The 12,008-nt window shown below is 40.1% G+C and overlaps 1 protein-coding gene across 1 annotated transcript in view; it reads right to left on the bottom strand.

Annotated features, from left to right (window-relative positions):
- LRMDA (leucine rich melanocyte differentiation associated) overlaps positions 1–12,002 on the bottom strand; it is a 1,126,784-nt gene extending 1,114,782 nt beyond the window's left edge. Inside the window, exons 1-2 of the mRNA XM_025212959.1 lie at positions 11,840–12,002; positions 4,852–4,952 (exon numbers count right to left, since the gene is read on the bottom strand). Of these exons, the coding sequence (XP_025068744.1) occupies positions 4,852–4,952; positions 11,840–11,869 (131 nt within the window). The 5' untranslated portion in view covers positions 11,870–12,002. The remainder of the gene's footprint in view (positions 1–4,851; positions 4,953–11,839) is intronic.
- Between the last annotated feature and the right edge of the window lie 6 nt (positions 12,003–12,008).

Here is a 12,008-nt window from a genome sequence, read left to right as displayed (position 1 = left end):
AGGGAAATTAAAAAAATATATTCACCAAAATGACTAAATTTGGAACCTTTGCTAGATCTTTTCCACTTGCCAGCAGTGATAGGTGATTGACAAACATCTTACTTGTCCCTCAATAAGTATGACTGACAAAACTTACTCCCACATCTCTTTTCAAGAAGCAAACAGAAGGGGTTAATACAGTGTTTAACTAGTAATTTAATGGAGTGGGGAGGGGAGAAGGAGTATCTTTGCTACAAAACCACCTTTAAAAGCAATCCAAGCAAATGTGGGGGTTTTTTGTTTTGTTTTGTTTTTTTTTTTAACTGTAATAGCAAAAATCAGTGTCATTTTTATCTACTAATCCTACTGTTATATTTTCTACAAAATTAATTGGTATATATGAATTAATATATAACCAAGTGCTCCTCATGTTCGGAAAAAAATCAAGTTTGAAAAAGTGATTAGTAAAGCAGAGAGCTACGAAGTGCTTCACCCTCCACATACATCATTTTTCAATCAAAGAGTCATGCTAGTTAACTTAATATATGCCCACACATTTCTGCATTTTTAGATTAACTGAAGACCAAAAAAAAAAAAAAAAAAGACTAGTACAAGTTATCCACAAAAAGTGAATCACTATTACTTTTACTAAATATGCCCTTGAGCATCTCTAACACCTACTGAAATCTATGATACTTGAGGATACTCAGCAGTGCAAAACACCATAGTGAGTCATCTTTAAGAGTATGTTTGTGTAATACTGGGTCTACACTGCCAGAAAACTGGTATCATTCCCTGCCTTTAGCCTGAGTTGGTGTTTTCCCTTGGAAAGGGACCTCAGCTGACTTCTCAAGAAAATCGGCTCCTATGTCTAAAAAAGCTAGAGCCAAGACCTCAAATAATATGTTCTGCTTGAGATAAAGAAAGAGCGAGCATTATTCATAAAATCAACCATGTTTTGGCAGTGTGTAAGTGATACTGTAGTTGTGATGAACCAGGAAACATGAGGGGCAAGAATTTTTGTAGAGCAACCACCAGGTTTGGATAGAAATAAACACGTTTGATTATCACAGTACTCTTCCTTTCAGTCTTGAACAGTCTTTCCCAGGCACCTGGGAAAGGGTACTGTGATACCAAAAAGCTTGTCTAATAGGGCTGTGCAAAGCTTCGGTCACCGATTCGATTCAGCGGAGATTTGGCCTGATTCAGTGGCCGAATGCCCAAATCCAAATCAAATCAGGACATCCTTTAATCCAGGGGTACCCAACCTTTTTGAATGTGGGCCAGATCATGAACTTTTTATCACCCAGTGGGCCAGCGAGCCATATTCAAAGACCTCACAGGAAGCGGTGAAATTCAGCAGGTGAAATTCTATGGCCGGATATCAGACTGGATGAGACAGAATCTTACAAGGGTGCCACAGAACTTCCCGTCGCTTCTACCTTTAATGGGGTTCTTTTGAATTATAAGAATAAATCGTCTTATGGATGCACAGGATCGATGATTCAGCCATAGACACAGCTTTAAATTTTTTTTCTACATACCTCAAGGTACCAGGCAGCTCATGAATGCTGAGCTGGTGGGGCGGATGGAGCATCCCACAGGAGCATGGGGGGGAGGGGGGGCCAGCACACCCAAAATTGGACCAGAAGCACATCCAGTCCACTTTCAGGTCCACCGGGGAGCACGTGGGGGACCCCCACACTCCGGCTCGCCAACTAGTGCCTCCTGGGTCTAGGGCAGTACCCAGGTTTCCCCCCACAGCTGATCACTGACCTGGGAGGGTATCAGGTAGGTCCCCCCGTGCGCTCGGTGGCAGACCCAGAAGTGGACCAGAAATACTTCCGGTCCACTTTCAGGTTCGCCGCTGAGCACGCAGGGGTCCCCCCATGCTCCTATGGGATGCTCCATCCGCCCCACCGTCTCAACATTCACAAGCTGTGCCTGGTACCTCAAGGCATGTAGAAAAAACATTTAAAGCTGTGTCTACATCCAAATGAATCAGCATTGAATCTTCAGATTCATATTCAGCCGAATCAAATTGGGACAGTGATCCAAATCAGCTAATTAAATCACTGTCCCCGATTCAGGCCAAATCTGAATCCAAATTGAGTATGGCCCTTTCCGCACACCCCTATTGTCTAAATTTAATCTCAACCATGTATTTGGTCCAGTAAAAATGTATCTTGTGCAAAAATTGTTGCCTCAAGAAAATCAAGCGAGGTACAAGGAAAGACCTTGTTGTCAAGAACATGAACCATCTACAGCATCTCACTGGTACCACCTGGGATGAGAGATGCTCCACGCTTCTGAAAGTTAGGTCTGACCACCTTTTGTTGACATCAATTAAGGTAAGATGGGACCATTAGAAGTATACACGTTATCCATTTCATTTATGAGTTTAGTTAAATTCAACTAATTTTGATTGCTTGTTTTTAATCACTGAAATTTCTTTCCCATTCCCCCCAGTCCTACAATGCTTATGCCCCAAATGCAAGCATTTGGATATTAGCCACCTCTGCAATCAATATTCCCCTTCGTCCTTTTAATGCGATTAAGATCCATGTTTTGACCAATGAGATCTTAGAACTGTTGATGTAAACATCTGTATACAGAAACAAAAGGCTTCCCTATGCAACACTAAAGTGCAGTATTATAAGACAGAAATAAAATTAAACTGTTAACACAATGCAGAAATCCTCTCAACCCCTGACCAGAAGCAATACCTTTCTATACAACTATCAACTGGCCAATTTTTCTGACGAGCCTAATCCTCCCTACCAAGCAACAGTCTTTGAAACTTGCATTCCTTCCACAAAAATGGCTGTTAAGAGACAAAACAAGCTTCTTGCAGTAACTAATATGTTTTCTATCATGAAGCATAAAATTCTTCTCTGCACTACAGTAATGTCAGGTTTTAACACAAGTGACATTTGTCCAAGGAGGATGACGAATATTTCTCTGCTGAAAACTACTTCAACCACTGCCCCATGACACCCTTACTAAATACACACTCACTTAAGCCTAGGAAATGCTGTGAACATATTTTCTTGTCTCATACTCTAACCACTAGTATACAAGGGTTTCAATGTGCAGTAATACTGTGGACACTTGATATATGATATATCAGCATGTTAACTGTATTTCTACCATGGCTCAAACAAGCAACAAGGGAACCTTATCCTTTCTCTTGTCATTTCTGTCCTTAGTTTTAATTATAACAAGTTACAACTATCTTTCTCATCCTGAGCTGATTTTTTCCCTTGAAGACTGTTTTCACAGTTAACTAGTCCACCTTCATTCATTCTATCCACTGCAAAAGAGCAAACAATATTATTGGCCCATGTCAAATGACATAAGTTACTCTAATGAGTACAGATTTCTCACATTTTCTTCATAAAGCATCCTACCATCTGTTTACTCCCTCCTGCCTAAAACAGTCTCCCGCCTAGGAAGGAGCAAAAATTCAAGTGACAATATGTTCAGAGGTTTTCTTTTGTTTACACACACACACTTTCTCCATTTTTAAGGTAAGATAGAAAGCATAGTACTATACAGTTTATTCTCAACTACTTTCAGAAGTATTATTTTTCAAATCAGACATAATTAAAAAAGAACCAAGTTTCTCAGGATCCCCTAAAGTTCAAACACATAAATAGTCCTTCTTAAAGTACATGCATTCACATTTTTAAAAAGTCCACAAATACATACACCTTTAAGAACACTTTGAAGAGAAGCTACTGATATTGCATATCACCCTGTCAGTGAAGCACTGATTTCTGCCCATGATGTGGCTGAACAATGTTCTCCTCAGAGTCAGTAGCGCGCTACAAATTTAAGAGTCAACAGTAGTTACAATTCAAAGTATTTATTACCCATTCTGTTTTGTTATCTCTTACATATTCAATATCAGAATCAGGCCTTCAAAGTTTACAATGGATCAGAGAATGCTGGTTTTAAACTTACCTTAGAAAAACAAGATTCTAACAAGTTACTTTGAACTGTTCATTTTTACAAATATATTTAAGGCCTACTCCCACTGAAGTCAATGGAAACAAGATGACAAAGTCTTCACTGAAAACTATGGAAGAGAGTTCTTTAGCATACAAAGACATTTCTCCTTCAATTAAACTGAAAAATTCAACAATAAAAAGATATACCCTTATACAAAAGCCCAATAAAAAATACTTAATAAGGAATGAATTAGGTAGGGTTCTATCAAAACTACTGTAAAATTCCCTGTAGTTTAAAAGCAAGCATGTCCTATCAAAAGCCCTATGAATTCTACACATTAAAATAAAATGACAGTTTTAAAATTACTTTAGGATCTCTTCATAAGGATAGTTTTAATAGATCAAGTCCCACTGCCTAAAATGAATTCATCGGATAGTATATCACTTACCCATTTTGAAAGACAATATCCCACAAAGTTAAAGGAGGATGAGGTGGGAAACACAAAACTTACCTGTAACATGGTTAAGGAAGAAACACTACTGGGCTCATTCTCTGTGGAATTCTTCTCCATGGATACATTTTTCTTCTTTTTCAGCAAAGAGCTAATAAAACTATTATCTAGATTGATGTCAAAAGGTTTTTGAGACTCACCTGTTTGTTATTCTTCCAAGTGCGTCCAAAACTGAACAGGAGACAAACCTTGTGCATAAAATGCATTTTGAATGCTCCTTGAATGCACAAGATGCATGAATTCTTAAACAGTGGCAACATATAATTTGGTAACTGTTAACAGGTCTTGACATACTGTTCCCCTAAACCAGCATACAGCAAGTTAAAATATTTCTCTTTTGGAGATCATACAAATATACTACCCATACTATACCATACTGTACTTACAAACATTTTTTTACCACATACCTTAGCAAGTTGAAACTAAGGTCTAGTCTTTTTGCCATATGCCCATATTTTCTTCCTATAAATTCGGGAATTTCTTCACAGTCTTGGCCAATAAAAGATACCTGAGAATTGAATAAGACAAAAAGGATAATTAGCAGCTTTCATACAGCTTTTTACTTACTTATCCAATGGCAATGCAAACAACATAGTAACTTTCACTACACCCTTTCAAACCACATAAGCTTCAATGGTATGGAATCTATCAGTCTCTTCTCTTAATAGTTATTTATTGCAGGGGTACCTGGGCCAGATTCAGACTGAGGGGCTCCTTGCCAGCCAGATAGTGAGGAACCTTGCACATGGGATTTAGACCTACCTTCAGCAGCGAGGTACACAGCAGAAGTGTTATCTGCCATGGATTACAGAACCACTGGGATTAATACACCCACCATTTACCCATCCACTGCTGACATGCCCTCCCATAGGGGACCCATACACCAGAATCTGGCAGTGGGCCCCATCCCTATAATTCCCACCCCTCCTGGAGCCCTGCAGGCCAAATTGAACCAATGGCTTGGATGACTGACACCCCTGATTTATTGCATTCATAGCCTCATGTATATAGGATTGGGATTTTCTGACTTCAGATGAAAATATATTTATTAAAATGACTATGAATGCAGTAACTTAACATTAAACAATCAGCACTACTGGAAATAGTGGCCTACATTTTCAAAAGCAGAGAGTGATTTTTGATGCCTAGTTTAAGACACCCTAAAATGGGCCATTTTAAAAAAACTGTACCAGTTTCAGGTGAAAGACAGGCATTGGAGTCACTTGGAAGTCAGGTACCAGGTTGCTCCCAAATTCAAGGTTTTAAAGTCACTTCTGAAAGTTCAGGTGAGATATTTTCAAAATAGTCTACAAACAATGAGTCCTTATAACATCTGTTGAGATTGGTATTATCTCTTTCCACATAACAGAGATAGAGCAGAAAGTTTTGAGCAAAAACATCCAAGGGCATTAAGGAAACAAGCATGTTTGTATGACCACATCAGAAAAGTGTTCGACTTTCAGTTCCCAGCCTCCAGTTCAGAGTTTACATAACCTCTATGCTTTTGGAAGTTTTTAATGTTTTAATATGTATTAGGATTTTTCTCTCAGCCATGTTGAAATGGTAGATAGCTCCACAAGAGTGACATTCATCTATTCTACTACACACTGAAAAACTGCAATTCATGTTTTGAGTCTTCCAGGAATCTCTACTGAAATTAAGGCCAGGATTGAGAAATAAAAACTGTAATGAATTCTATATCTATGCCAGCTTATTTCTCCAGTAAGCTATTTGCACTGAGGAAATGGTGAGCCTGAAAAAAACACTAAAAAGAAAAATCAATACAATTATGAAAAATATAAAAGCCAACTTTTTCAGTGCAACAACTGTCCTTACTGACAACTTATTACTTAGTTGCATCACTATTTTTAATATTAAGCAAGAAAAGTTTGAGTCCACTTTATTACTAGCCTATAAAATGCCTGTGTATCCAAAATTCAGATAAGGAACAAACAAACAAGTCATTCAGGTTGTTTTGAGACTCATGTGTTCCCAAACATGAGCTACCCTACAAGAGAACTTGCCATTGTATTTCCTTCACAAATCATCCCCTTGTCTCATCCAGTCTTAAAGTGATGGCAATCAGACAATATAAAATTGCACCCCCATTCATTTATTCTTGTTCAGTAACTTCCACTGAGAAAGAGAAAGCTGACTACAGTAAAATATTTTTTCCCCTTTGAATACACAAGATGAAAAACAGGGTGTTCAAAGTTCAGTCCAGCAATTTCTTCCCTCTTCTTCCTAAGAGGCATCTTTCATCACAGCTCTTCCAATCAATTCTGCTTCCAACAAACACGCTTACCTTTCACAACTATGAGGAAGAGGAAAAGAATTTTTGTTGGATAGCTGACATCCTAATGACTTGGAAATAGTGGAAACCTTCTTTTAAAAAAAATCAATATCATTTTCCAAGTATATATCTTACTTGTATAATGGTTTTCATCCCCATGGACTACAGAGTACTTTACACGACGCACACAAATACATTAATCACTCAATCCACCACTGAAACATAACCATTTCTGGGGTGAAACACATGGTAAATTCAGAGCATCTCTGTACTCCTCCAGGAAGCACCACAGTGAGGCACTACCTGCCCACCCCATTATACATGTAATGTAGCTACCTAAGTGCAGTGTTGGACATGCACCAATAAGCAAGCTGATTTGGCTTTACTTATTCCCATGCTTGTGCCTTACTAATATGGCTACAGGACATCTACTCTGGGGTACAGAACATTCAGAACATGCATCCTGTTCTTCATGGGGGTATTCCCTGGCACCGTATGGAGAAGACATGGACCTGCCCTTACAGCACAGGTATATAACACATGGCCCACCAGGGCAATCCCACTGTCCCAACAAAATTCTTCGTTAAACTATCTAATTAAATGAAAAATTATTTGAAAAGCAGAATAGTAAGTCCTATAGGGCAATTCATTACTCTCTGTGGGTGCTTACATGCCTGCAAAAATGCTGAGGTCTTGCATCCCATTAGAGTGGAACCCATTAATGGCAACCCTCCATTGAGCAGCGTGCCTTGCAAATAGCCCTCAATGAAGGCTGGGATTGTGTATCCTTGCAGATATTCTCGAGTCCAAGGTCTCTTCATCCAATGCATCATTCATCACAGCATCTGATGACATTATCTCAAACCCATGAAAGCTTATGCATCTCCGATTCAGTTTGGCTATGAAGTACATCTCTACCCAATTTTCTGCCTAACTTCACACTAACACAACTAGCTAACTACCTCTCTCTCTATTTAGACTCTTAAACAAGTCACTTAGAGTTTAGCTTGCTCAGAACCTCTCTTATAATTCAAGTTTCCAAATCCAGAAGACAAGCTAAAACTTCCTTTTCAAAGGTGATGGAAAACAGAACGCTAAAGGCAGAGTACTTTGAATCATTGAGTTAAATGTTTTGTGGCTACCCAACTGGGTATGATGACATAAAAAGTAGGGATGTTAATTTAAGAGCCTCTCTCAGTCTTTATGCAAAAGTTAAGAATGTTCAAGAGTTCAGCATCCTTAGTCTATTTTCTCCCCTTTCCCCTACGTAAGAGACCAATGAAAGGAAAAGAAAATTAAGGGCAATTCTGACCTGTATACCTACTGGTTTAGGAAAACATCTAGTCACAGGTACTTAGGCTCCACAAATAAAGAATGTGGCACCATCACCACACACTGGAACAAACATTTAGTCCAGTGCATGGAAAACTTCAAAAGAACCAACTGTAGCATACATTTAGTTTCCACTAGCTTTTCACAAGTATGAAATTCCACACATACAGCATGACAGCCAAATGTCTCACTATATGCCACCATAAGAGTGAAGGCAACTGGCTTGTATTTACAAAGCAGAGAGAGGAGGAAGGGAAGGGAACTGGATGTTGGAAACCCACAAAAATGTGAATTCTTGCCAGTTGAATGAGAACTCTCCCTTCCCCCACTACCTGAAAACATGCACACTTGTTTCAGCTGTCTCAACCCTCTTCACAAAACAGCATCAGTGACTGCAAAGCAGCATAACTTCTGACAAGGAAAGACCAGTTATGTTTGCAGAAAACACATTTTTCAAACTAAAGGATATCAGCATTGATATTTAATGTCAATCTACTATGGGCAAAGTGGGAACTTAAATAAACACAACACACACACTTCCAACTCAATGCAAATTAACACTATAAAAGTGTATAAAGTACCATTTTCAACTACTCTGACTTCCTTCAGAGCAAGTATCAGCCTTTAAGTGCTGGCCCCTTCAGCAACCCACAACTCCTGAGCCTGAACTCCTCCATAGGCCACCGGAACCAAAATGTGATTGTTTCCAGACACCACTGAAATACCTAGATAGAGTAGGACACCCCTATGAACATAACTTATTCCTCAGTGGTTTTTCCTAATCAACAGGACAGTTCCATAGGTATGATTATCAAGGCTCAACAAGAGCAAGGGGGACTGGAGTACACACAGGATTGATAAGCAGAAACGGAGATATCCATTTTCTAGTTCAAGCCCTATCCAGCCTGATAGTAACCACTAGCTCTTGCCCTCTGGCACGTGTTAGACGACATACATGAAATGACATGAACTTCTGAAAAGGCCTGGACCAATTCTAGTAAGCCTGAAATAAAGTGCTGAACTAGGTAGGTCACATGGTATCTGATGAACATTTCACACCATTGTAGCTATTAGTAAAACCAGAAAAAAATGATATTCTTTTAAACAAGTTTTAGATTTTGACATTACCCAGATTCACATCTACCTCTTTCCTTACATAAATTCAGAGTTAGAAAGTATTACCCAATTTACATAGACTGGCTTTCATGGTTTTGCAGTGACTTCTGTTTTAAGTAGCAACACTATTCACAATGCAGCACTGTTAATTTAATACAGCATGTTCCCAAAGTGGGATATTCAAGAAATTTTGATACAATACATTTTGCACACCCAATTACAGACTCAGCAAGCTTCAAACCACAAGACACATGGCCACATTAAGAACCCACTGGACTTCAGAAGGGATAAATTCAGCCTCTGGCAAAGGAAAAAGCTTACAAGCAATGCTATAGCATGCCACAGCAACCACAGGAACCATTTCCTACGGCAGCTACACAGTTAGTTAATTGTTCTCACAACCAGCTATTGCTAGGCTCCGTACAAGTATATAATTAAGGAATTCCATGTAAAGCCATTATCATGCAAAGAGTAGCACTCATGGTGCATCAGTCCAGCATTTTTAAATAAATATCAGCTTGTGAGGGGGGAAAAAAGGTTTTGTTTCTGTTCTTAAAATAAAGCCAGGGGTCCAACAGTAGGGAAACTGATCTGAAGTGAAGATTCGTAAAGACAGATGGGAAACCTGGGTGTTTAAGTCCTATAGGGGAGTAATAGGAACAGGGTTCCTTCCTGCCCTCTATGCCTTTAAAAAGTCTCCACTCTAAGCAAAAGCAGAATATTATATAATGAAAAGTAATTATTTCCTTTCCTAGAAGTAACCATAATTAATTTTAATCTGTTCCTCCTCCCCCTCATTTTCATTCAGTCTTTAAAATTAATACTTGTAAAAAGTCATGGAAGTGAAATCCTGTATCTACTTGTAAGATAGTACATACAGTAAGTAATAATAGTTCAAGCCTTCTCCCTTCATCCACAGCTCTTCAGTTAGATTTAACCTCTTCAAAAATCAATGTTACTCAGTCTTCTCAGCATAATCAACAGGAACCTATCCATTTCAGGCCCATAGGAATGGTTGTGGGTTTTTTGTTTTGGTTTGGTCTGGTTTTTGAGGTATAGACATAAGGGACAGATTCTCACCTGGCATCAATTGTCTTAGCCTCAGAGAAGTTAATTAAACTAAAACTAGTGACACGAGAAACAGAATCTTATCTCAGCAGAGGTGCAAGTTAGGAGTCATTTCATTACCGCAATGGAAACAAAGCAACAACAAAAAACAGGCCTCCTTCTGTTAGGAACAAGTACAATTCACTTCAGAGGCCCCAGTAACATCAGACAATAATATTCAGGCACCATCAACTTGGTAGAATGTGAATCCACAACCTAATTATTAACACACTTGTCTCTTGGATGGAAAGCTCCACACAAACTCATTCCAAACCCCCAAGCTATCCAGGCAATATCCTATTCAAAGCTTGACAAAGAGCACAGAAAAGGGTGGTTTGAAATGACTTCAGCATCAAAGATCTGAGGCATGCTGAGCAACACTTATGTGTTTCCTTTTCGTTGTCTTGGGCCGCACAACAACATTTGTGAAGAAAGTTGTGAAGCATGGGAATGGTACTACAGATATAGGGCTGCCTTCAGCCTGAGAGCAAGAAAGGGGCCAGCACAGCATACAGCTACCCTGGAATGGTTACTCATCATGTTTTAGAAGACTATTGCACTGTATGGAGAAGTGGCCAGAAAAACCATTTGAAAGGCAGCAATTCACTGTCTTCATTTCACAAGAGCTGCACGTGAGAGAGGGAGACTTCTCTCTTTCTCCCCTCAAGCAAACAGTAAAACTGTTTAATGCAAACAGGCAAACAACATCCACCTCTCAATTTGCAGCACGTGCCTAGTGCTTCCAATAGAAATCAATTGCAAAACATATTGATTGGGGAAGTGCAACAATTACGGTAAAAAAAAAAAATCAGTGGGAATTGTAGCTCTTTCGAGCCTGAGCAGAAATAAAAGAAATAAGCATCTCTGACACCAGCATCCAGTGTCTCCAGCAGAGATAGCAACTCCGCTCACCAGAGTGATTCTGCTAAGAAAAGCTCTGATACATCCCAAACTGATATAATGCCCAGCTAAAGAAGTGACTGAAGCAATGGGGTTTGGGTTTCTTTTTTCCCCTAGAGTAAGCGCCATTCCCTTCCCCCAAGCAAAGCATTATTGCCTACAAGGACTCAAAACAGTTACAAACTACCCTCTGGGGCCTACAAGCATGCTCATCTTCCAAGCATACTTCCCCTCCCAGCTTCCCATTGCCTTCGGGGCCGAGCTGCCCAGGAGCAGGGGGGAGAAGGAAAGTGCCTAGGGCTGCAAGTCGCTGAGAGGAGCCCGCAGACGCAGGCACAGGAAAGCACAGAAGGAAGCTGGTCAAGCCAGGAGGAGGGGACCATTCGCTCAGTAACAAGGAAATCTTTATTAAAAAACGAAAGAGTGGTGCGAGGTGAAGAGGGGTCATAGAAATCAAGAGATGACGCTCTTTTTGGGGGTGGGGGGACAAATCCCAGGCAAGGCGCTTTCGCCAGGTAGGAATAAATATGCGCTGAGGAGACAGAGCAGGAGACAGACGTGTTGCAAAAGAGAAGGGGGGCGAGAAAGACCCACCAGAAGTGCTAGTGCTGCTGCTGCTTTGCAGAGAGCCGGACACAGGCACTTACTTGAGCTCCGTTTACCACGGCCCCTGCCATCGCTGCCAGCTGCAAGCGGGGAGGGTGCGGGGCGCGAGGCGGGCTAGCTAGCTGCAGGGCTTAGAGCAGACAGTGAGGACGTGCTTTGGAAGTGCCTTTCATTCACCGCCTCTGCGGAAGGCTCAGCCGCGGCCGCTTC

Source organism: Alligator sinensis, unplaced genomic scaffold (genome assembly GCF_000455745.1).
Source record: "Alligator sinensis unplaced genomic scaffold, ASM45574v1 scaffold109_1, whole genome shotgun sequence".
NCBI lineage: Eukaryota > Metazoa > Chordata > Crocodylia > Alligatoridae > Alligator > Alligator sinensis.
Note: the sequence above shows the minus strand (reverse complement) of the source record. Positions and strands in the feature narration are given on the sequence as shown.